The 27,867-nt window shown below is 36.4% G+C and overlaps 1 protein-coding gene across 4 annotated transcripts in view; it reads left to right on the forward strand.

Annotated features, from left to right (window-relative positions):
- LOC127064490 (tyrosine-protein phosphatase 99A) overlaps window positions 1-27,867 on the forward strand; it is a 328,206-nt gene that overhangs the window by 231,340 nt on the left and 68,999 nt on the right. For all 4 annotated transcript variants that reach the window (XM_050995614.1, XM_050995616.1, XM_050995613.1 and 1 more), the window contains one exon: window positions 21,299-21,422. In XM_050995614.1, the coding sequence (XP_050851571.1) occupies window positions 21,299-21,422 (124 nt within the window). The remainder of the gene's footprint in view (window positions 1-21,298; window positions 21,423-27,867) is intronic.

Genomic DNA, 27,867 nt, shown 5'->3' on the forward strand with positions numbered 1-27,867 from the left:
CTTTTTTGTTATTAACATTATAATGCATCGATAGGTTTCCTGAAATATTGACATGCATTTATGAATCATCCTGTATGTATACTCTACGTAATACCTATATTCGGTCCATAGAAAATATATCTGTATACGGGAACATACAAGATAGATCTATTCGATCGATTTATTTAATTTGTAAGAAGGCGCAATATCGTAATGTTGAAGGGACCGTCGAGTCGAAATTATTTTCGTAAGAATACTTTTATATAAAAAAAAAAAAAAAAAGAACAAGAAAGAGAGAGAGAGAGAGAGAGAGGGAGAGAGAAAAAGAGAGAGAAAAAAATCAGAGAAATATAGGAAAGATAGAAGAAAATGGGGAGGGAAGGGGGTGGGAGAAGAAGGAAAAATGTAAGGGAAAGACATGTCGGGTAATATCCGGACTTTATCGGAAATATTCCGTCTCGTGTCCCATTCCGAACGATTTAAAGTAAAACGATCGCCGTCCTAGATCGCAACGTTACCAGTTGTGTCGTAGCTACACGTACACGTTGAGAAGCTCAAGCCACTTTCGAAGCGAAACTCGTCGATTCTGTCGTATCTCCGTTTTTCTTTCTTTTTCCTTTTTCCTCGTTCGTCCAATCCGAAGAAAAAGAAGAAAAATAAGAAAAAGAAAAAGAAGAAGAAGAAGAAGAAGAAGAAGAGGAGGAGGAAGAGAAGGAGGAGACACTCGAACGTCTAACCCAACATCTTGTCATGCGTTTGGACGAGTTTGTCAGCTGGCAGTCGACTGGACATTTCGAGTTTTGTGCTATGAGAAGTGACTAGACGTGGATTTAAGTCCTTTATACTCGCGCAATACTTTTATCTATCTATGTGTAACTAGAGAACTATTCAAGTAGTAAAGAATTTCATTTAAGCTTTATGTCATGTATTACACAAAAGAAAACTGTCCAAAATATAGATCAACTGAATATTCTTTTCAGACTCCATATTTTTCAAGTCTCTTTTATTCTCTTCGACTTTATTCGATGGATGCATCTTCTCAGGTAAATGCACGTAAATGAGAGCACTCGTGATCTTTTGTGGTAAAAATACCTGTACGACTTTTCCTATTCTCTCTCTCTCTCTCTTTCTTTCTATCTCTATATCTATCTCTCTTTCTCTTTCGTTGGAATCTCAAAGAGCTATGACTTTCAGTGGACACGTATGCACTCATAAAATTTGAAAAGGAAAGTACGTGAACGACACGATTGGATTTCCGCGGAAAAGTCTTGCGAGACAAGACGAAAGAGGTAGAAGAAGAGAGCGGTAGGGAAAAGGTGTAGAAGAAGGTATATATGTCTGTAAAACGGAGAGAATAAAGAAAGAAAGTACATGGTAGAATAAAATGAAAGGATTCACGTGTATCTTTTGCGAATCGTTTTCCATGTGAAGAAATTCGTAAAAATATTTTATCAACGAGCTTCATCGTTCTACAAGCTTTTCTTTTTTCTATTTTTTGTTTCCTTTTCTTTCATTTCCTCTCCTTTTTATTTTTCTTTTTTTCAATAACAGATCGTCACAAACCTCTCATACAATTTGACGAACAAACGCACGTGATACGTATATCTTCCTTCTAAAACCACTGTAATCTTTCCCATAACGTTCTTCTTCCAAAGACTTTCCTCCTCTTATCAGAACGTAAGAAAATGAGGGAAAAAGTAAAAGAGGAGGAGAATGAGGAGGAGAAGAAGAATAAGAATAAGAATACGAGAAGAGAAGAACGGGGAAACATCGCGAGCGTGTCTCTTTCGTCGTCGGGGATGGCAAGCGTAGTCTCATAAATTATTCTAATGTACTCCCAAGGCAGGTCACCGATTACACTGATTTAGAAGCGACGCCCTCTTTCTTTTTTGACGATACCTCATCCATGGCCCTTGGGATGCATACAAGACGTGGCCTGACGCTTTAATGTTGCTTTTTCACTACCACCCGTCTCGGTAAAAGTTAAAACGACTTGGCCCCTCGTCATTTTCTTTTCTTTGACTTCTTATGACAACACCATTGAGCTCTATTTCACGTTACACTTCAAGGGGTGGGGAGGTAAAAGAGGAGGAGGAGGTAAAAAAAAAAAGAAAAGAAAAGAAAAAAGAAAAATTAGCATGAATTATAAGGGACAATTAAAAAGCTTCATGGTGTTAGTTATGGATGTTCTTGGTATCTGATTAAAAATGAGAGAGATAGTATTAATATAGAAGCCTCCAGGCGCCATAACAAGCACGTAACGCGTTAAAGATCCACGTACTTCTCTGAAAATAAAAAGACTGTTTTCTTCTCTCGTTTTGCGTGCCATCTACAAAGAACGCTAAACGGCTTGGCCGATGATATACTAGAGAATTATACGTTATTCCATTATCTCATCTCTCTCTCTCTCTCTCTCTCTCTCTTTCTCTCTCTCTTACTCTTACTCTTATTCTTACTTTTACTCTTATTCTTATTCTTATTCTTACTCCTTCGCCATTTCAGTCCCTTCCTCGGAGGCACGAAGAAGGAAAACGCGTTCCCGCATAATGTTCTCTTTATGGCTTGGATGGTTGATAAGTTCTTTGAGACGTTGTTAACGTTAACCATCCACCAAAACGCAAATTTTCTTCTTCTATACTTTCTTGAACGTTTCTTCATTTCTTTATATAGATAATAATGCTTCAAACTATAATATATATATATACTGGAAACGAAATAATGATAACAAGTTCCGTAATTGATTATTCAATTAATATTCCATAAAGAAGTCTATGTATTGGTGCTAGTAATATTCGTCCTTCGAAAATTAAGAGAATCTAGTAAACACATTATAACGTCGGGACCGTGTTTCGCTTCTACAGGCTCGTGAGAATATGCAAGAAATTATATCCACCGTGAAATTGGATGATCTCGCGATTACTTCGTAAAAAGAGAAGAACGAACAGAAAGAGAAGGAAGAAGAAGAGAAAGAAGAAGAAGAAGAAGAAGAAAATGAAGAGAGAAAGATGGAAGGAGTCAGTGTGAACGCTTTTCTAAAAACGAATCTTGCAGAGTTCCATTGGCCATCGACGTCTGTTGGGGATAATTTATGGTCCAATAAATCGGTAACTTCATCCCCTCTTTCTCTCTCTCTCTCTCTCTCTCTCTCTCTCTCTCTTGCTCTCTTTTCCTATCTTCCTAGTCTACTATACTCCCCTTCTATTTCTCTAGTCGTCTTTCCTCTTCTATATAAAGATCTCTGTCGCGTTCTCTATTCAATCTTCTCTAACTTTCCTCACCTGCTGACGCCCACTTTCATCTCCGCCAGCCTTTTTTCGGATCGCGTAGAGCGTTAAAACTCGATTTACCGTTCTTCTCGAAAAGTCTCTTCCTCTCTCTCTCTCTCTCTCTCTCTCTCTCTCTCTCTCTCTCTCTCTCTCTCTCTCTTTCTTTCTCTTTCTTCCTCTCTCTTTCTCTTTCTTTCTCATTCACTCGCTCGCTCGCTTACTCACTCACTCACTCACTCACCCGTTCGTAGATTCGTTCCCTTCTCTTTTTCATCTATTTTTCTTTTCACTCTTCGACGAACGTACGAAAAATGTTGCGTTACATGTAGAAGAGACGGGTATCGTCTTGCGAAAGACACGTACGCTTTTCCTTCTTTTTCCTTATATATGTATATGTATGCGTACATACTTACACATACATACACACACACACACATATATATATATATATATCGATTCGATTTGAGAGTCGTACTATATATTTCTATCTACGTGCATGCGTGTTTACAAGATATTCTATCGTTGCATCGGATGTATTATACTATATACCGTCTTCTCCAGAATAGTACATGCGTATCAAAGCGAAGTACGGAATAATAATGCTTGTATTATTTAGTTTGGAAAATTTCCAGATACATAAAAATGATATATAAAAGAAAAGCGTTGGATAATTCTAAAAGAAAAATCGTTCTTTTATTCATAAGAATTTATATTCTCCGAGAGTAAACAGAAAAAAACATTGAATTTTTTATTAACGCTATCTTATTGTTTCTATAATCGACGATTAGTAAAGGTCGTGAATAAGTTGATTACGATTTTCAGAACGTTATTTGATTAAAGTTATTCAATAATCATGTTTCATAGTGAACACGAATCGAGAGAGATTGAACATTTTGAGAATAATGGATCTTTTAGATTGGTACTATGCGAAGTAAAGCGGGCACGTATGTCTTTGACGTGCTAACGTTGCGTGACCGATTTCGAGAGAAACGAGTTGCTTTCGATGTATCGAAACGAACACGTCGAAGAGTCGTTTATCGTTAAAAAACGTAGAGATGCTTTCTATTAATATTATATATATATATATATATATATATATATATATATATATGAGTGTGTGTGTGTGTAATAAAGAAGAAAGGAGAAAAAAGAAAAGTAGATAGATACAAAGAGGAAAAGAGAAAGAGAGAGAGAGAGAGAGAGAGAGACAAGTGGAGTTGGCATGAAAAATTTAAAAAGATCATTTTTACGCTTTGAGATTCGCCTTTACGAGATGTCAGGTAAGGCATCGATGGGGTGTGTGAGCTACTATACATCGTTCGCGAAGGTCCGAAAGGTTCAGAACGATAACAAGGCCAGATAAAGGAGGGTGAACACTGTTCATGGCGATCCAAGCTGTGACCTCGCCATAAATTTTCAGGAAAGCCTGACGCCTGAAAATTCCTCTCGTAGTAAGAACGAGCCGTACGAGGCTTTGCTTCTCTCTTTCTCTTTTTCTCTCTCTCTCTCTCTCTCTCTTTCTCTTTCTTTCTCTCTCTTTCTTTCTCTCGTTGTCTCTCTGGCTTTCACCGTAATCCCTGCAGAAGACCGTCATCGATCCAAAAAAAAGCCTCATTTGCTCCCTGTGACGCCTCTTTGTCACCACTGGACGACCTTAGAGCAATATCTAGTGCTCCGTCGTCGACGACTTTGTTCTTTGTGACTGACAAATTTTAACGTCTTATCCTCCCAAAATCGAGTACTCTAGAATTGTAAATCGTTTGAACGTATGAAACCATTTTTTGTGATCGTTGTAACTATATTAAAAAAAAAAAGAACAAGAAGCGAATTTCCTAACGCTTAATAAATTATATTCGTTAAAAAAACTTCTCTTTCATATTTATCATTAATGATAGAATATGCATATTAAAGATCTACCACCACAAGCCAGTTTGTAATCATATAGAAAGAATAAAAAGGATTCGAAAATTCAACGAAAATTATCGAACGAGTAATCATGGTACAAATTAATATACATGAGTGTATATAACTCCTTGTATACGTAGATATATTTTCTAGCTAAACAATGTCTTTAAACGTGATAATAATTTCGAATACGATACAATAGGAATTATATTATCATGTTGTCGACTAATTTGTATAAAACATCAGATTACTATTGGACTCTACGTGGAAAATCATGGAAGCGATAATGTCGCGAAGCGAATTAATAAATATTCAGCGTGAGCAGCGAGCCACGAGAATGATAAATCGATTCGTATCGTCCTTGGACGGCTACATGAGGGAGAAAGAGGGACAGAGTGAGAGAGATAGACAGACAGACAGACAGATAGACAGACAGAGAGAGAGAGAGAGTGAGTGAGAGAGTAAGAGTGAGTGAGAGTGAGTGAGAGAGAGAGAGAGAGAGGCTTTCGCGTGAAATACATGCGAGCGTTCGTCGTGATGCACGACCGAAATCCATTTGGAAACGTCCAGAGCTTTTTTCGAAAGCTCGCCCGAATTCGTTGGCCAATGAATCTTTTAATGTGTCTAATTAAATCCCTCGAGCGAGCTCGAGTATACAACGCGTAGCCTGCAAAAAAGTGTCCCCGTTTGACCGATTAATTACGCGAAGGTAATTGCGATGGCCACTCTAACGGAGCGAACCGAAGTCTTTTTCTCTCTCTTCCTGTTTTTTTTTTCTTTCTTTCTTTCTTTCTTTCTTTCTTTTGTACTTCATCTATTTTTCTTTCTTTCATTTTCTTTTTTTTCTTTTTTTTTTTCTTTACCTTTTTGTCTCACCCTTCTTTTTCGTTTTTTTTTTCTTTTTTTTTTAATTTTCTAGTTTCTCGTTTCGCATGACGTCTTTTCGACTATAATTCCCACAGTACGTGTATATATGTTTACAGGTATAAATAGATATGTACTTTCATTAGCGTTGTTTTTTCTTTTTACCTTTTTTTTCTTCTTCTTTTTTTTTTGTTTCTCTTCTCTTATGTTCGTACTACATCGAATAGGTTCAGTTTATTGGAACTTTATGAATACGGAAAAGTCTTCTATCTTTGATGACCTAATCAAGCTGTATAATCTCTATGCCATAAACACGCATATAGAATGCACGCGTGAACATCGGTCGTTCGTTAAACCATATACGAGGTCGAGCTTGACAGGCGTGTCAGAAACGAGTGATTATTTATTCCTAATTAAAATGCATCGACTTCGATATCTACCCCAATGTCTGCTTCAATGTATCACCAAGCATATCTTTATAATCTCTCGAAACTTGTTATTTTAACAATCGCAAACTTCTCAAGTTTCCAAGTTTTACTAGAGAGATTTGCGTTCGTACCGAATATTTTTTAAAACTCGCGTCAAGTTTACGAATTTTGACGTAAAATTTTAATGACATTCTTTTTAAAGTATCTACCGGCTTAAGGAAAATGTAAGAAAAGGAAAAAAAAAAGAAAGAAAGAAAGAAAAACGAAAAAGAAAAAGATTTCAACTTTGGAAAGTTTCCCAACGAGAGATTCTACAAGTCCATCGATTTTTTGAATTTCAACATATAAAAACTTAATGAGACTATTTAATGATCCTTTAAGAATACGTAAAAGATAAAATTGTAACAGTTTCGATTGAATCAGATTAAACCAGAATAAAATATGAACTTTAGTCGAATGTAAAACGTTTAACCGTTTGTACAAACGTTATATTTCAAATAGAAAAGAGTCAATCATTGTGATCGACGTGAATGACCTCTAATGTTTATTATTATTATTTTTTTTTTTTTATTTTCATTCTATACATAAGCATTGTACAAGAGAACGCACACGTTATTTCCAGCAATCCGCGTGCCAATAATCTTTCTGATTCCGTTCTTGAAAGTTCGATAATGTGTCGGGTGGATCAGAAAAAACGTTAGATGCATTCGTCGAGGTGGAAGGAATGAGAGTGGCCCGTTTGAAAGGAAAAGAGGGAAAGTATGGGGTTGAAGAGGAAGGGAAAGAGTGTTAGAGGTAGATGAAAGGGAAAAAGAAAGAAAAAGAAAGAGAAAGAAAGAGAGAGAGAGAGAGAGAGAGAGAGAATTGATCTAGGTTGGATTGTCAGAAAATAACATTTTCCTGGCGTGAAGGGCGTCAGATTTCTTTTGTGAAACGACGGAACGACATTTTGCTGGCGGAAGGCTATTGGGTTTCTCTCGTAACGTTCACGCGACCCATACTTACTCACCTCCTCCGCCATCTCCTCCATCTCTCTTCTTTTGAAGCAACTTATGAGTGTGCGAGAGAGAGAGAGAGAGAGAGAGAGAGGAGAGCGCAAAGGTACGCGAGTCGCGTTGGACGGCATCGATTCGTCGCAATAATTCATCGCACAGCGCGACTCATAAATAGCGTATTGCCTTCAAAAGAGGCTTGGAAAATCTTATTTGGTGGAAGGAAAGGAGGAAGAAGACTTTTTTCTATTTTTCTTTTCCTTTTTTCTTCTTTTTTTTCTCTTCCTTTCTTTTTTTTCTTCTTCCTCCCTCCCTTTCAAGAAAAAATTCTTCACATCGAATTCTTCATAACTCACTTTTCGTGAGGTATTACATCTAAGATTTTTATAATATCTTACCTAGCAGACGGAAAAATTTGATCTATCGATCAGATTTATTGCGAATTTATTATAGCACTATATCGGAGGTTTGAGGGGGTGAGGGTTTTATTCATTGTTTCGTGAAAAGTTGGAAAAGTCCAAGCGTTGGTGGACAAATAGAAACAAGGAGAAAGAATATTCTTTGAGATAAATCGTGAAAAGGGGTAACACTCTCGATGGCCAGAGTTTGCATGTTAGAGCCAAGCATTGAAAATATTCGTTGTATAAGAAGAAATAAAATGTGGTAGATGTTAGTCTTGTAGTTGTGTAGTGATGGTGAATAGGATTCGAGAGGAGAGGGTTTCGAAAAGGAGAATCTCAACGAAAGATGCAGGAACAATCCGGCGTATGCCAGACGATGTTTGTGCATCCGCAAGTTACAGTACCGGACATAAATCAAAGACGAGAGATTCTTTAGCTCTCCCACCGGCCCCAACACCAAAAATAAGCCACTTCTGTCTGCGTCGGTGAGCTTCGCCACCGCAAAACGTCTCCTCTTCCTCTTCCGCCTTCTCGATATATATATATATATATATATATATATATATATATATCTTTCGTATAAATTTTACGGATACTTCCATCTCCTTTCATCCTCTTTTCTTTATTTTCTTTCTTTCTTTCTCAATTCTTTTCTTTGTTCCTCACCCTCCAAAAGTTTCTTTTAGCATTCTCCATCTCTTTCTTTCTCGTTCATTCTCGTATCCGTTCGTCGTGCATACTACACATTACACATATCCTACCCCTTTGACTATATCTCTATGAAAACATATATACAAAGTCATATATCGTTAGAAACACGTGTAAGTATACATTACGCAACTCGGAACTATGGAACGGTATAATATGATAGCAATATAATGCATAAGCTCTCTTTCTTTATCCCGGTTCTATTCCCTTCTAATTCGCTACTATCTAACGCTTATAAACGCAACAACGTAAACACCCTTCCTGTTTTCTGAGAACTTTGCAAACTCTATATGTCGTGGAATCCGTTACTATCCGATTAAACGCTTTAACGAAGCGTATTCGTGTAATCTCGTAATCGGTAATAAGTAAGTACATATTATATTATTATTTCTTATCGTCAGAGTAAGAACCTTTTGTTTAAAACTGTTTGAACAGTTTATAAAATATCATTTTATCTCTTAACAAAACTTGAATAATTTTCTTTGGAATTATTATCAAAGTTGAAGCTGAATTTTCTACGAATTGGTATTCCTCTGGAGGAAGATTAGAAACGTTCGAACATTCGCGGCCGAACTCTCCTCGAGGCTCGGCTTTTGGGATTCGAACGACAAACGAACTCGTATTCTACTGTATACGACGAGTCCAAAAACCGAACACGCATCGAGATCTTCCTCGTTACGTACCAAACGTTCAAACTTTCCGGAACTTCGATCCACTCTATGTAGCTCTCTCTCTCTCTCTCTCTCTCTCTCTCTCTCTTTCTCTCTTAGTTCTCTTTATCTCTGTAGCTGGGTTTGCAATGTAGGCGAATGACACTCGGAACTTCGTTCGAGAAAATCACTATGGAATACACCGTGTCCTCGACCGAACGATTCATAGTGATCCATAGATTTGATTAGATGAGATTGGAAAATGGGACAGCAGAATGATCGAACTTTGATTATTCTTTTTTATTTTACAAAATATCGTATAGTATATATATGTACATACATACACACACACAAACATATATATATATAAAATTGTTCTTGAATGAATAAGAAAATTAAATGATTTTGCAATTCAAATTGCATTCCTTATTCACGAAAATTCATAAATGGCTTCGTTAGTATAGTAGAATTTTATCGCGGCAGGTCGTAACTCTTAAGAAAGAAGTTACGGAGTTGAATCTTACAAGACGTTAAGATCGACTGATGAGAGGATAGGATCGAGTATGTCCAAACTCTACTCTCTCTCTCTCTCTCTCTCTCTCTGTCTCTCTTTCTCTTCTTCTTTTCTCTTCCTCTTTTCTCTACCCACTCCCCCACCTTTCTCTTTTGCGACACTTGGCAAATTTCCATGACCGTCTACGCGTTATCTTTTGTCTTGAAATAATTGTTTCCTACTGCAAGGGCGAGAGTGTAAACCGTTATCCTCTTCCTCTTTCATCGTGTCGACGACGACGACGACAGAACTAGACAGAGAGAGACACAGAGTTAGAGTGAATGAGAGGGAGAGAGAGAGAGAGAAGGGATGGTGAAACGTGTTACAGGACTTTCTCAGATATGGACGCAGACGTTTATGTCGTAATGAAATGTCAACCGGCACCGCCCAACGGAGTTTCGAGATCTCCATCTCTGCTGGTAGATGTTAATCCCAACCCTTACTCGTATTTCGTACAGACCCTATATCCTCTCTCTCTCTCTCTCTCTCTCTCTCTCTCTCTCTCTCTCTCTCTCTTTTCTTCTCTCTGTTTCAACTACAGCAAGGAACTTTAAACATATTTAATATATATATTCATATGATAGAATCAAGAAAGTATATGTTTAAACTATACTAATTAAGAAAAGTCTATTGAATTTGAAGATAAGTTATATCTAGTTTGAAAATCTTTCATACTATTACTGTTTGAAGTTTTAATCAAAGTTAATCAGGGTCAGTAATTTGAAGAGAGACCAGGTGGTTCACATAGACGTCGTTATTTCGTTAGGGCGTTCATTGATGATACACAAACGCCATCGGTCGTGATACCAGCGACCGTTGGACATCGTGTAACATCTTGTCTCCAACAAGGTCGCTCGCGTCCGTTCTAAATCCGTCTATGCGCTTAACAGATGGCGAATGTTGGCACGCTCGGTGGTAACACGCTCGCTTATTCCATGAAATATCGTCTACTCTTTTGTTCGTCTCGAAAGAATGTTTCTTTTCTTTTCTTTTCTTTGAGTTTTCTGTTTTTTTTTTTTTCGTTTCTTTTCTTTTCTTCTCTTTTCTTTCTAAAGTAAAAGTTCGTGTCAAAACGTTAAATGATACATTTCCCTGTTGGTAGGTGTATTCTTCTTCGAGCAGATCATATATCTTTGTTAGATAAACAAACACGTAATGACAAATTGCTCGAATATATTTTCGAGATTGATCGGAGTTAAAAATCTATACCGTATATAATGATGATCCATTAATTGAAACCAATATCAAGATTTGCATTGTAACCTGAATAATTCTATATACGTATATCGTTAACCGATTTTTATCGATAATGATTATAATCGTTTGTTAAAATCATAACGAGGGTTGCTTTCAACCTCTTCATCCAATCAACCCAATAGAAAATTTTTCCTCTTCAATTTTTTACCATGGATTCGAAGTAACGTTATATTCGATATATCGACGAAAAACAAAAGTAACTAATGATGTTAATAACGCAAAATGTCTGTCCGTCTGTATGTACGTAAACGCGTCTCTCTGTACGTGTCTATGTGTATCCATATAAAAGAAAATAATAGTCGATTCCAACTAGACAAGTGCTAACTATACAAATTTCATCGTTTTCCAACACTTCAACATCACTTTACTTTTCCAATAGAACAGGTGCAAACGATCGAATAATTCGATTCGATTACAAACTGGTTGCAACTACCTATGTATTTAAACCATGGAAAATGGAGCCCCGAGCGTTTTGGTTCTTCCTACTCTACAATGATTTTCTCTCTCTCTCTCTCTCTCTCTCTCTCTCTGTCTGTCTTTTTCTCTCTTTCTATCTCGAACAAAAAGAAACCAGAAAGAAATAGACAGAAAGAGAGAGAGAGAGAGGGAGAGAATGGAAAGAGATAATAGAGTCGTATCAAAGAGCCATAGGTGTGGAAGAGAGGAAAAGCATTGTGGTTTTCAGGATCAACGATTGACACGTTCGAATGAAAGTAAACATTTTCTCGCGTGCTTTAAACAAGAAGGTAACGTTTCACAAGAAAAAGTGTTCTCTTTCGTTAGATTCTTACTCACTTAAAATCAAACTCATTCTTTCTCTCTCTCTCTCTCGTTCGTAATCTTGTTTATATACCAACATCTCGATCGATACTTCTTTTCTCTCTCTCTCTTTTTTTTTCGTTCTTTTTTTCACAAAAAAGAAGGATTTCGTTGAACGTTGGAATGACTTTACCCAACATCATTTATTTCCGATGTTGTCTCATTCTATTTTCTTTAAAGGAAGTCTCCTTTTTTTTATTTTTCTTTTTTCTGTTTTTTTTTCTTTTCTTTTTTGAGAAAAGAAAAACTAAGTAAATATTAAAAGCATCGTTTCACTTATTATAAGTCGTTTTAATATTGCCAGTCTTCTTAACTTTAAAAAATCTAATCTCGTTGGTAATCGTAGAGTACGAATCGACCAGATTTACTTTCTTTTCTTCCTTCCTTCCTTCTTTCCTATTTTTCTTCTTCACCTACGTATCTCTTTTGAAGAAGATCTTCGAGCTAGTCAATCTATAGATTTTACCAAGAGTTAATCGCGTTTCCGTACAGGTCAATGATTCCTTTGTACTTTAGAATTCAAAATGAGAGAGAGAGAGAAAGAGAAAGAGAAAGAGAAAGAGAGAGAGAGAGAGATTGGAATTCATTTTTTATTTCTTATTTGCGAGATTTTTTTTTTGTTAATATCATCAATAAGATTTAACATTTGTAAATATTTTAAAAAGATGATATATTTAAGACGAACGTCGATTTTTTCGATATTTTTTTCGTTGCTTTTTATTTGTCAAATTCGTTCGGAAGAAAATTAAATGAGAATCTTTTTTTATTCGTTATTTTTGTATATATCGTCGATTGATATACACGCTCGACGGCTACACAAGCACAAGCGCAAATGTATACACGCAAATAAATAGATAATTCTGCTTGGATTTATCTTCGTATTTCTTCGTAGAAGGGAACACTTGAAGATTCCAAAAATTCAAAAGAAATATTTGCACAAAATGTACTTTCACACCTTACGTCTTTTCTTTCCTTCCATTTATTTTCTATTTTTTACTTCTCTGGGTCTTCTTAGGTCGGTTCCCTCGCTACTTTCAGCAAGTCAGCCTGCTACTTCCATCTTATTCTATATATCTTCGGTCTCCGTAAACTGGTTAAGATATATATATATATATATATATATATATATATATATATATATTTATAGCGGATTACGTATCTTCTTGGTAATTCTGGCTAAAACATTTGCGAAGAAAATGACCTGTCATCGTTTAAACAAACAGTCCTCAAAACATATCCCTTCTTTTGCTTTCTTCTTTTCATAGATTTTTTTCGCAATCTCTTCTGTGAAACGAAAAAGGAAGAAAAATAAGTAAAAATAAGACCTATGTAAATTTCTGATTATCTCAAGAAAATTTAAGGAAAATCAAGATACCTTGAACGATCGAAATTAGCCGTCTACGAACTTGGAATCGTATTATTACGGCACTCGTGTTATTACGTAGGTTGACTTTTCGAATCAATAGTTATATAGTATCGTAGGAAATTTAATGACTTTCCAAAACTATCGATTGATCGACTGTCGGTCATGTATAGATCTATTGTATCGAAATACAAGAGGACCCTTCCAAATTTGAAAGTTTTGCAATAATTTTCGAGTAAATGTCGTGTATATGTGTTTATATAACATTTCGAGCATTTCTCTAATCGAAATTACCTTGTCTCTCTCTCTCTCTCTGTCTCTTTTGTATGACAAGAATAGCGACCTTTCGATCAACACAATTTCGTATACTTTTCGATTGCAGCGATCGCGTCAGAGACGCTTTCGAAATTCACAAGTTTCCACGAAATTAATGGTATTCTCTTATTAATAATGAGATTCTGGTAAATCGTCTCGTTTTGGCTGACCACTCAATTAATAATCTCATAAAATATTAATATTATCTCAGCGAAAGAAGTATTTATTATTTTCTGTTAAGAAATATCTTGGCTCAATAATAAAGAAGAAAAATTCTGATCATTTATGTAATATTAGATATGTGGAAATATTCTACAGCTATTTTCTTTTATATATATATATATATATATATATATATATGTTTGTATGTATGTATATGTGTATATTATCTTTATCTAGGACCTGTTATTGTCTCAAGAAAATAAAAAAAAGAAAAAACGGGATATTACTCTGACAAAATAAATAGACACTATTTTCGTATTATAACCGCGCAAAGTATTATAACCGACAATGGATATTCGCAATTCATATCGTGAGATTTACATAAACGTTTTACATGTTACGTTGGATTTGAATCAGCGACATAGTTACATCTTTTACATTAAATCTAAATTAAATGCGAAACGTTACGATCGACGGTTTTATATTCAGCTTTATTTTATTAATTTATTTTTATTATCTTTATCAGCGAGTGAATTGTTTCGTATCGTACATATGTACATAGGATAAAGAAAAAAAGAATAGAAATAGACGTATGCTTATCGAAAAGGGAAATCGGATTGATGTTCTCTTCTTCTATCTCACTTTTTCTCTCTCTCTCTCTCTCTCAATACCATAGCAATAGGGAAAAAAAAGAGGGAGAAAGAAAAAGGAGAGAAAGAGAGATAGATAGATAGAGAGAGAGAGAGAGAGAGAGAGAGAGAGAGAGAGAGAGTTTCCGAACGTTCTAATGCGGTGTTTTATATTCGATTAATTCCATCCGGTTTCACGCGAGAGGCACCCACCCAACCTCCTCCTCCTCCATCCAACAACGTGGCAGCTCCTCCAGCTCGTCCTCGAATTTCAAATTCACCGAGTTAAAATTCTACGGAGTTGTGGGGCACGAGGAACGTTGTTGAGAAAAGCTAGGGAGATAGAACGAATAGAAAAGAAGAAGAAGAAGAAGAAGAAGAAGAAGAAGAAAATGCCGAAGATGAGGAGGAGGAAGAAAAAGATGAAGAAAAAAAGAAGATCATCATGATGTTGAAAAAAGGAGGCGAATAAGAATAGCGTGAAAATCCATCGAGGGAAAAAAGAAAAAGACGACGTTTCGTATCACCGTAGTGTTTCAGTTTGGTAGAGTGACACATTTACGTAGAGTATATTTACGGGCAACACACAAGAAAAACGTGCTCGAGAGTTCGACCATGAACGTACTTGTATGTATGATGTATGCGTATATATACCTAACTACGACTATACACGTATATATACATATGTATGTATATATTTATATATATATACATATATATAGTGTATATATGTATTACGTAGCGGGCACTAATTTGCCAGGGCTGTTTTTGACGGAAGCATATTCCGAGTTTCCAGGTGTGGTACCGTGCGTGGCAGCTTCGAGTAAAGCGAGCTCGACCCTTTTCTATTTTGCAATGAGAGAGAGAGAGGAAGACAGAGAAATAGACAGATAGAAAGAGAGAGAGAGAGAGAGAGAGAGAGAGAGAGAGAGAGAGAGAGAGAGAAATAGACACATAGAGACAGAGAGAGAAAGAGAGAAAGAGAGAGATCGTGGCGGTCGCATGATACTACCAAGCTAGTTAGGAAAAGCCACGAAGCGCAGCTGCTATTTCCGCTCGACGGACTCGCAGCACAAAAATTCGAATAGGAAAGAGGCCATCCTCCGTGGCTCTTGCTCGTCCACTCTACTCAAAAACGACTCCCACGGTGTTATATATTCTCTCTTGCTCTCTCTCTCTCTCTCTCTTTCTCTCTCTGTCTGTCTTTCTCTCTATGTCAGTCTGTCTCTCCTTCTTGCTTAGTCGTCTCATAGCTTTTCGACGTTTTGCGTATTCAAACGAGAAACGTACGTGGCATGCTTTTGTCATGCTCGATAACGAACTACTTGCTTCCTGTTTAATTCGTCTCACACTTATATACGAAAAAGAAGAAAAAAATGATACTTGTGTATATTATTGAAGTCTGTATTATCCAAGCGTATCCTACATAGGATGTCCTCTCGATTACGACCACTTTGCAGGCTCCCACTCATCGTCCACATCCTTTCTTTCCACATGTGATCCTTATTACGCTTTTATTAAGAGCAACTTTCCCGGCACTTTATCCTCAAGCACGCGGGAAAATTATACTATACGCCTTCCAGCACGGTGCCTCGTTTGAAAAAGAGAAAGAAAAAAAAAGAAAAAGAAGAAAAAAAATTTGCTTTCACAGGCGGACACCGATACGACAAACTCGGCGCGTGTCTCTGCACTTGAAAAGAAGAGAAATGAAAATGAAAAAAAGAAAAAAGAAGAAAACAGAGAAAAAGGAGGAAAAAAGAAAAGGACAGCATAGGGAGTCCGTCCACGAATGAAAAGCTCGAAGAGCGTGAAAAGGGATGGAGGTAATGGGAAAAAGGGATGGAAAACGCTTTGACCGAGTTGCTCTTACTCTCCTCTCTTCAGTCCAGTGTTTCCGAACGCACTCGGAGAAAACTGCCTTCTATTATTGCTCGCCGTGTGGCACCTGCGTCCTTCTCCTTCGACCAGTCTTCTTCTTCTTCTTCTTCTTCTCTTCTCTTCTCTTCTCTTTTCTTCTTCTCTACTCTTTCTCTTTTTCTTTCTTCAGTCTGTCGCTAACACAAAGAACCAACGCAAATCCCGTTAGATCGGATCGATATCCCGTAGAAACAGTGAGCCACCATCGGCCAATTTCGCTGAGACATTTTGCGATTTTTCACTTGGCACGTCGACCTTCGTAATCCTATCCTCGATCTAACGACGAGTCCGTTCCATAGAGCTTCGTATGGAGCGTTTGTAAAGACGAGAAAAATGTCGACGTCAAACTGGCCCTCCTTCTAAGGAGGAATGTATAAAAGGGACACGAAGGAACAACCCTTGTTACTAGCCGAATATAGCTTTATTTTCGAACTTGAAATATATTGTTATGTTTTGTAGAATTTCCTTTCGTACTATCGAGATATAAACGGTTACGTATATTTTATCGCGTATCTCGTTTCGTTCATTTTTAAATAAATCGAATTTCTTCTTCATCATTTTTCCTATTTCCGAATGTACGGAAGGTAGAGATAAATTAAGACTGTCCATTAATTTACACTGAATAATAATATGATTAATGGTTATTATCATTAATTTTCTATACGAACGATTTATTTTACAAGAGTGATCTCCATCTAGAAATAATTCAATTAATCATAAGCAATGAGAGAACGTAATGAAATTATTCATTCGTGATAAATAAATATAATATATTTCGTGCATACGTACGTGTATATATACATATATATATACATATATATATATATATATATATATATATATTTATATATATACGTATATGTGTGCGTATGTACGTACGAAAGAGGTAACAAATGGAGATATTTCCTAAAACTGATTATATACTTCGACGTTCACGATAAAATTTCATATCTCGGTGCAAGAATATATACGATCGACGTTGGAAGGTTAATGAAATACCTTACTAGCAATGCTGCTGCTACTGATGCATAGTTTACCGAATATCGATCTATACGTTATGATTAGAAATTTCGATGAAAAATAGAGTCGTGAAACTTTAGTGCTGCTGCTGTTCAAACGTTTACCTTCAAAGAAGAGAGACCGATCGGTTCGTCGTTTGATCATAGCGAAAGGATATGAAAGCAACCTCCTGAATTCTTGAATATCACGGAAATTAGCGGCGTGCTATATCACTTTGAGAAACGTCTGTATGCGTGTGTATGTGTGTGTACCAGATAGATAGAAGCCGTCGAACTCATCGTACATCATTTCAAAAAGTCTATCGATCTTAAGAAAAAGATCTTAAGATGGTTTTTATATTCTTCCAACGGAAGAATAATCGATCTAAATAATTCGATTGTAAAAATACGTTTATTAGTTAATATTTTTTTATTTAATTTTCTCTCGTTTCTACTACGTTTTGTAGGGTAACAATTTCTTGCATAGGTACGTGTTCAGGATAGAAGTGTGGATATAAATGAATGAAAGGAGCATATTCACAAGGGACATCGAACTTATTCGACGTGTACGTGTGCGTGTGTATGTATGTTTGTGTGTATGTATATATATTTTATTTCTTTTTTGTTTGCTACATCCGACTCGCCGAGCCAATTCCTCGAATTTCTCTAGGTCAGTACATTTGATGAAAAGCTGGAACGTCGGGACAGTTTTTTACACCTACCTTGAAACTGACAGGTGTTTTCTAGAAAATTATATGGGTCAGTGGTTCGTTTTGTTGACGACCTATATCTACTGGGTGTGCATTTGGAAAGAAAAAACTTTTTCACTTTCGCAACGACGAACAAGTAGGTATGTACATACAGTGAAAGAAGAAAAAGAGCACAGACACCGTTAAAAGAAAGTACAATGTACGAGGATATAAAACGAAGTGTTCCTTTTTTCTTTCTCTTCTTTTCTTTTTTCTTTCTTTCTTTCTTTTTTTTTCTTTTGTTTTGTTTTGTCTCGTTTTGTTTTAGTTTAACAACAGCGTGAAATCTCGGCGTAGCAGCGCATCGTAAAATGCGTACACAAAGTAAAAAGTAAAAGAGCGAGCAGGATAGAGTGGAAAAGAAAAAAGATAAAGAAAAAGAAAGAACTAGGATGAGGAAAAGTCCGAAAGTTGTCGTGACTGCACGCTAGTTAATAGTTAAGTACTGAATTTTAACGTAGGGGTAAAACCATTCTAAGAGATATCCACAACGGGGTGCCATATGGTTGAACAAGGCAAAACAGTTCTTAAAATGGCGCTCGTAAATTCTCGTAAACGTGCTAGCAAATTTATATTCTGCGACAGTAAAGTATGGCAGCAGTGGTGGTATCATCCCCCGAGTGGTGTGCAGTTATCCTTGTACGTGGTGGAAACTACATAATCTTTGGTATCGGGCCACGTGTGCTCACTTAGACCAAACGAGAAATCTCGAAAATCCTCGCCTCCAAAAAACTTTATACCGCTAGACCAATTAAAATAATCATTAGGAAAAGTTAAAGATTATGCGAGATAGGAAAAGAAATTTTGTCTCTCTCTTTCTCTCTTTCCATCCGTATCTCTATCGCTATCTCTATCTCTTTCTCTTTTTTCGTTTTGCTTTCCCCTTTTCTTTCTTTTTCTTCTTTCTTCTTCAACTTTCATTCGTGGAATTAAAGAGGCATCGTTTCTATTGAACCCATAGAGCGAAGAAACATGAATTATTAATGAAAGTTGGAAACATCGAGGACCGTGGATGCAAAAAGGGGTGCCTGTTTAAATAGTACGGAATTAATTTAAATAGTACCCTACCTCCCTTCGTCACCCTTCCCAGTTCCATCTCACCTCACATCTCGTGTAACTCGTGCTTCTTTGTGGAAATTAATGCAAAGGGTTGCAATTGAATTTAATCGCCCTTTATTGATTCCACCGAGGCCTCGATTTAAGTCCATGGGGTGAAAGATAACGAAGGCAAATATCGAAGGGTAGTATTCTTCGGGTTGGGAGAAGGAAGGGAGTTGCGTAGAAAATTGAAAAGCTTTATTATGAGGGGAGGGATAAGGGAGTTGAAAAAGGAAGGAGAAACAAAAAATCTATTTTAAAATATTGAATCTTCCCTTTCAAATTGCTTGCAAACAAACAGATAAGCTATTTAAAATTTTCTTTTACAACGAAATCACAAATATAATACATATATACGTTAGCGAGTATTTAAGAAATAAATTATAAGTTAACATCAAACGTTTATTATCGGCATCTAATAATTAATGATATCACTCGTCAGATTAATATTCCTTAACGCTTTTACGGGGACCAATAAACACTGAATGTCTAAACAACCGGCAAAAGTGCAAACAAAGTTTACCAACAGAGGTGAACGTCGAGAGCTAATACTCTGTTGGCCAGTACGCGTTACGAGTCTAAATGTGGCTTTGCAAACATGATGACGTTGTTCCGAGAACGTAGAGAGGAAAGAGGAAGAGGAGGAGTTGCTAGTGAACAGTGTGAGTACAGGGAATCGGTTAACAGCGAGGGAACGTAGTTACGAACGCTAGCAAAAGTGCACATGCGCATGAATGAGAGAAAAAAGAAAAAGAAAAGAGAAGAGAGTGAGAGAGAGAGACACATACACACACACACACATATATATATACACGATATAAAGGGAGAGAGGAAGAAAATGTATGTGAGAAAGAGAGAGAGAGAGAGAGAGAAAGAAAGATGAAGGGAAGTCGAAAAAAGATGACGACTCTTTCCTGAGGGGCTTAGAGGTCCCTGCTCTCATTTATGATCTTATGCAACGTGCGCGCAATGTTATATCTCTCTGGTAGCATGGCGGTGCATATTAAACGTTCACGGACTCTTATCCGATGTGGCCTGCCAAGGCAAGCGTGATCGGTGTATCTCCTAGAAACTTTTTCGACGTGTACTTCCTCCACCTCCTCCTCCTCCTCATACTCTTCTTCTTCCTTCTCTTCTTTCCTTCCTTCCTTCCTCCTTTCCTTTTTTACCTTCCTTTTTTCTTCTCTTCATTTTCTTCTTTAACTTCTTCCTCTTCTTCTTCCTCTTCCTCTTCCTCTTCTTTTCTTTTTCTTTTTTTTCCTTTCCTCTTCCTTCTTCTTCTTCTTCTTCTTCTTTTTCTTCTTTTTCATTTTCATTTTCATTTTCATTTTCCTTCCTTCTTTCCTTTTTTTTTTCTTTTAGGTATACACACGGCGTACTCCAGCTGTGGATTTTACTTTACTCTTAAATTCGTTAATATTCGTTCGAAGGGAGAAATCTCTCTCTCTCTCTCTCTCTCTCTCTTTCTTTCTTTTTTTCTCTCTTTCTACCTCTCTCTTATCTCAATGCTCGCATTTGATCTAACATTTTACAACGTCCAGCAAATATGAAAAGTTTCAACAAATTTCTCGATCTGCCGCATTAATTTCAAATATTTTTCAATCTAAATTTAAACTTTAAATGGTTTTGATAAATTGTTTTTTCAATGTAGTAAAGAGAGAATAAGAGAGAAAGAGAATTCAAAAAATTGTATGGATATTCTATAAAATATAGTTTATATATATATATATGGGATAAAGGTTGTTGGAACGATGGTAAAGCGTTAGAATTGCGTTTTTCAATAGAAGATAAGTCATTGCTTTGGCATCGAGTATATTTTATTTATATATATATATATATATATATATATATATATATTTCTCTATCTTTATATTTATCGTTATAATTTAAACGAATAAAGAATAAGAAAAAAATAGAGAGAAAGAGGAAGCATGAAGATTGATTTTTATAATTTCTTTAAATATACGTATATATATTCAAATTTCTTTCCATTAAGTGATCGTGAAAGTTCATTCTTTTCACCAGAACTTCATCCTTGACTCAACATTTCCCATATTGTATATCTTTGAATCCTTGTGTAGGTGTATACGAGTATGTATGCGTATATATCACGTGTACGCTCGTGTGTGCATGTGTGTATATGTGTGTGTATAGTTGAAAAATATTTTTCTCTCTACCTTTACCATTTCAGAAGGAAATACATACAAGGATTTCTCGACTGAATTTCTCGAATTTCTGCTTTCAGACGTGCCAGATCCGCCAGAACGTCCTCTCATAACAAGCTTTACATCCAAATCCGTGAATCTGTCTTGGGCACCTGGCGCTAATTCTCATAACAACCCAATTTTGCACTACGTCATATACACAAGGTAAGTCCGTCAAATATTTACCTTTCCTAGGAATGTTCACTTCGCGTTTGTTAACGTTAAAAGCGACGACGAGAGATGTATCGATGGGGTTATGAAAATTGTTTTTGCTGCTCCCATGTATCACATGCCAACAAGACTCATCCACGAAATAAAGAGCTGTACGTAAATAATTTCAAATCTTACATAGTTCTTAATCATTTTGAAAAAAGTTACGAGGATAATATCATTAATTAAATATATCGTTAGATCTACGATTATTATTTATAATTTTCCATTATACTCTTTGCGATATTATAAAAATAAATCTCATTAAAATTGCAAAGATCATTTACAAAAGATCTATTATTTTAAGATACAAATGTATTCAAACCTGGTGATAACCTTTTTGAACTTAATCTAAAAGCGTTTAAAAACAATATCGACTAATAGGAACAAAAATAATTTCCCTAAATATAAGAATAGAAAGTACAAAATTATTTCAATTTCTTTTAATTCTAAAAATATTAAGAGAAAAAGAAACAGAAAGCAAAAGCAAGAGAGCAAGAGAGAGAGAGAGAGAGAGAGAGAGAGAGAGAAAGAGAAATGAAGAAAGGGTAAAGAGTATGGCCAAAAATAGCTATCCTATGGCCAAGTACGTTCCGCTCTGATTATCTTTCAGATACACGCTACGAGTTCGAAGCTTTAGCGAAGAGCGGAGAAAGGAAAACGGATAAAATAAAAGGAGTTACTAGGGATAAGAAGTGCGGTGTCGATAAGCACCCTTTGTTCTCCCAGACTTCTCTTCCAGGCTTCGTTATCTCCTCTCCTGTCTTTTTCTCTCTTTCTATCTTTCTATCTCTTTTCCCTCCCCTAAACTACGTCCTACTTTTCTTTTATTTTTCCATCTTATTTCTCTCTCCCTTCTCTCTCTCTCTCTCTCTCTCTCTCTCTCTCTTTCTAGCTATCTATCTATCTATCTATCTTTCTCTCTCTCTTTTGTCTAGCTCTTTTACGACCACCGATTTTCCACGGAGAATTTCGCTATCGACACTTCCGAGTAGCACGTATATCGAATGACCGGTCACCGGCTGTTCCATGGGACACAGGAAAGAGTACAAAAAGACGAGAGAGAAAGAGAGAGAGAGAGAGAGAGAGAGAAGGAAGTAAATACATATTTCATGTTATTAACTCATTCGGTTTTGTTCGTGTACCCTACACACACCTAGGTAACTAGCTACATAGGTATTTTCGAAATTCGAAACTAACCAATAGGTACCAGTCCTGACCAATTTCAAAGCCCAACAAATTTCCGTCGGGTATGATGGATCTCTTACTGCAAACTACTTTACACATTCGAGACCCGTACGAATCTCGAGAGAAATTTTCAGAGTCCCTTTGCTAAGGGAATTTTTGGTGTCCTTTAGAAACACGCGGCCAGCGACAACGACACGATATTTCTCTTTTACGATGCGCTCGTTCTGTTTGTGTCCTTTTCTACCCGAGCTTATGCGTTTGTTTTCTTCTCTTTATTTTCCTCTCTCTTTCTCTTTCTCTCTCTCTCTCTCTTACACGCACACATTCTCTGTCATGCTGCTCGTTCACTCGTATGACCTCGTAAGCGTCTAATCGTAAATCATCCTCCTCCCGCCAACCACGAGGTCAACGAGCTTTAGTCTTGAACCGATTCGACACCCGATACTATCGAAAGCATCTTCGCAAACTATGGCTATTCGACGTTTTAAAAGGAAAGAGAGAAAGAGAGAGAAAATAAAAGAGTGAACTATTAAATCTCGGAAAAAGGAAACATTATTTCTATCAAGAGCAACAAGTCAATCAGTCTTTTATGCATTTATGGATTTCTCCGAGTGAGTGAATAGATAATGAATAGATAGTGAATAGATAGTGAATAGATAGTGAATAGATAGTGAATAGATAGATAAATAGGGAAAAAGAGAGAGAGAGAGAGAAAGAGCGAATGCTCCATTATGAAGATTCGTCGCGGTACATTTGGCTGGTCCGTGTTATTAAGGTTGTCTCGTTTTTCCCGTGCAACGTAAAATCCAACGGCATTTTTTATTGTGCTTCGTATAGCTGGATGAAACCAGTGGATTAAAACGAGGAGATACGAAAGAGCGAGCGCGTTTGCCCTGCCAACGGGACGAACGGAACGCCGAGTCTCTTTCAGTGCATGAAAGAGAAAGCATGAGAGAGAGAGAGAGAGAGAGAGAAGGATGGTGGGAGATAAAAACAATGGCGGTGGCTTCGTTATAATAAGAGAACGATCCTTAAACATTTCTCGTTACCTTTCCACTGTGTTTGCCCGTTCCTTTTAATTTTCTTTTTCACTTTCTTTTACCTGAAAGAACGATTTAAAACGTTCGTTAACGATTATTATATATTATCGATCCATCAGTACGTATTTCGAAAGTGATGGAAGGAATATTCAGTCGTACCCTATTCATTCGCCATAATTTATTCCGTCGAAGGTGGTCAAGAAGAAGTAGAAGAAAAAACAGAGAAAAAAAGGAGAAAAAGAGGAAGAAGAAGAAGAAGAAGAAGAAGAAGGAGTAAGAGTAGAAGTAGAAGAAAGAGCAGGAGAAGCAGAGTAAGGGAAAGACGAAGAAAAAGGTACTCGTCGGGACTTGGCGCAGTTGGAATTCTTAATCAAGTTTCTCCTTTTTCCTTCCGTTCTTCGTCACCCTCATCCTTCTACTCTCTACTCTACTCTCGATCCTTCTCGAAGCAGACAGAAGCCGCGAGACGAGAAGTTGTAGGAAATAATATATCACGCGATGTCGTTATGGTCGCCGAATATTGAAGTTTCGCCTACGAGCCATTTCGCCCGAGCTCGTGGCAGGGCCCTTTCAGAAAACTATCGTAATACCTCATAGAACTTGGAAAATATTAGTTTTATAATAAAGTTCGAAAGGAAGTTCCTAGCACCAAACTGGGATACTTTCTCTCTCTCTCTCTCTCTCTCTCTCGCTCTCTCTTCTTCTTCTTCTTTCTCTTTCACTCTTTCTCTCTGTTTCTCTCTCTTTTCTCTCTATCCTTTTCTATCTATCTTTCTCTCTCTCTCTCTCTCTCTCTCTTTTCATCCCCTTTTTCGCCCGCGGCTGCTGCAGTAATTGCGTCTGAAGATTATTAATCTTCCCCGTAAATCAACTGCCGTTTTGACGTAAAACTTCTCGCAATCCTCCTTGACGATTTTCGAGAAGCGAATCGACGAAAGAGAAGCACATTCCCGATGGATGTCGAAAGTTCGACAACGAACGGCTACTACTCTGACTCTCTTTTTCATCGTCAAGCTTGGAATTAAAAGTTTCGAAGGAATATGAAAACAAATAATATATTTTCGTTTGGATTGATAATTATATATTATTTTATATGTGCATATATATGGACAATAAAAATTCTGGTAGCACACTAACATATTATCACTAAATCGGACTGTATTATTGATCTCCCAATTGTATCGTGGCCGACCAATCAATTCCATGGGATAATGCATTCGTAGTACTTTCGCGTAATCCTCTCTTCGTTTTGTTAAATTTATTAAAGTGGAATTCCAATTTCGCGCTTGACCAACGAGATACACACTCTCTTTCACTTCCTCTCTCTCTCTCTAGCTTTAGCTCTTTCTCTCTCTCTCACATTGTACATTCATCGAGTCGAGCGAATTGCAAGTTTTAATTACTTCTCTCTCACACGTATCTTAAAGTCCATGAAAATTTTCACGCATGACAACTACATGTCTCGCCTTTTATTCGCGATCGATGGATCAACGTAATCTCGATCGAAAGCTTCGATCACGATCAGCAAACAAATCTATTTCTCTGTCTATCTCATTCTCTCACACACACACATATATATATATATATATATATACACATATATAAATATATATATATATATATATATATATATATATATATGTATGTATATATATACACACATAACAAATTTGTTCCCGTATCATTATTCGTTTTTCATGTATTGCTTTAATTGACTTTTTGGCTGAACGTAGTTTCAGTTTATCATTTTATTCCGACAAATATAATTTCGGTCGTAGTATTCGTTGCGTGTCAGGAAATTTGATTGAAATATATTGTCACAGATTTTAATTAACGTCCCCACCCTTCTCCTGTACCTCCCCCTCCTCCTCCAATCCCCCTTTTGATCGATGCATCTTCATCGTTTGAGTGAATTTTCATACCTATCTCATTTCTTAATGAACCGAACCAACACTTCAGGGACATATAAAATATTGATTATTTTTCAAATACGATCGACAATGGAAGAGAGAAAGAAGAGAAAGATACGCGTTAAACTTGAGAGTAAAATGAAAGAATAAATGGAAAACGAAAAGAAGAAAAAAAGAACAGATAAAAAAAGAGAGATACTAAACAATTTATTCTGCTTCGTAAATCGTTCTTTACGATACAACGAGAGAGGAAATATTCGAATGACACTTCTTGCTTTCTTTCTTTCTTTCTTCCTTTTTTTCTTTCTTTCTTTCTTTTTTCGTATTTTTCAAGAGCCACCCTCGCAGCTGACGCTGGATTAAAGGCGTCGACGCATAAAAAACACTTTAGAGTTGAACTTTCATAATCCTGAAACACAGAACCGATAGCTCTCTCTCTCTCTCTCTCTCTCTCTCTCTCTCTCTCTCTCTCTCTCTCTCTCTCTCTCTCTTTCTCTATCCTCTTTCTCTGTCTCTCTCCTTCATATCATCTTTTTTTCTTTATATAATTTTTCTCGACGGAATACACTCGAATAATAGTCATTTAACTCGTGCGACGCAGGTTCAGCGATCGAACGCGATGCAAATAACACGGTAATTAGCGATATACACCTTCGTTGCACCGTAGAAAGTTTATTTGCAGAAAGATTAATCGATTCGTTTTTTTCCCGCCATTTTAATCGACCAAGAAACAATTAAAGTCGATCGAACGATTTCGATTGAATCAGAGGGAAAAGTTGTAAAAATATTTGTAACTTTCTTATTCACTTTCGAATTCCTCCTGAAAGCAACTAACCAGTTCTCTATATAAATATATAGATATATCGGGTATCGTATCTTCCCTACGTAATTAATTTTCAAAGTTGCCAACAAAGTTAGTTGGCTTTCGTAAGTAGATACAAACACATATATATGATATATATATGATATATATATATAGCGCTACGTTCGCTAACGTTGTCTCACCTCGTGCTTGTTAATGAGAATGGCTACAGGGTTATATAACATTGAAAAAGAGGAAGTATCCTATCAAGTCACTTTAGCGTTTATTTTAATAGTCTGCGAATTAACAAGAAGCTACTTGTCATTTCCGAGATTACTTTTTTTCTTTCTTTCTTTTCTTCTTCTTTCTTTCTTTTTTTTTGTTGCTATTATCTGCTACTCGACATTGGTAATTTAAATGTATTATAACGTACTTCAACACTTAATATCCGTTTGTGAAAATAATCTTAATTTTATTAACAAGATACTTATATAGAACGATAGAACGTAGAATTTAACTTTGATGAAAGTTTCTTTAGATGGACGAATTGTTGATAGTACCTTTGATCTTTTTTTTTCCTTCTCTTTCTTCTTTTTATTCAATAATGATTCCTGAGTGAATAACGACAGTGAACGAAGCGATACGAGTAATCGTAAGAGTCTTGAGTAAAATCGAGAAACGATTATCGAGAAACGAAATCTTGGTCGGATATATGTCGATGGATAACGAGAAAAGGGATAAAGGATAAGATAGAAGAGAAAAAGGACGGCAATAGAATTAAAAAAGAAATGATTCGATCCTTGTCGAAAAGCCCCAGAGAATCTACTCTCTTACTTTCATCCCTTCTTCCATCAAGGAGAGTCCTTTCGTTCGAAGTTAATTCCAAGGAATCATACTATTGCTATGTTTATGTGAGCCCGCTGCATTCGGAGAATGTTGGCTAATCGGCCATCCTGAAAATTAGACAGAAAACTTAATTATAAAGATACTGATTGGTTGAATTCCCAAAAGAATCGAGTATTTCCTCGGTAAACAAAAACACACAAGAGACAGCAGGACTATTGCATTTCTACGGATATACAAGACAGCTAACAAGTTCTATTCGAATGGCTTCTAACAAGTATAAAACAATGAGGTTTCTTAAGAAGCTCGTAAGATATTTCTTTTCTTTCTCTGAAATCTTCTTTCGTCCTATCAAAACGATCGACAATAAAATTTCGATATTCGACGAATCTCAAGTGTAATAGTCAATATTTCTTTGTTATCGTTTATTCGTCTTTTAATCATTTCTCTTCATATTTATCTAACCATGTGACAAATTTCCATAGAACTAGCCGATTAAAAGGGAGCATCGTTAATCTCGATCAATAACGCGTGGTTGCCCTTAAAACGAACTACACCGGAACAGCACGTAATTCTGTTGGCTTTCTATCACACATACACATATATATATATACATA

Source organism: Vespula vulgaris, chromosome 6, assembly GCF_905475345.1.
Source record: "Vespula vulgaris chromosome 6, iyVesVulg1.1, whole genome shotgun sequence".
NCBI classification, from domain to species: domain Eukaryota; kingdom Metazoa; phylum Arthropoda; class Insecta; order Hymenoptera; family Vespidae; genus Vespula; species Vespula vulgaris.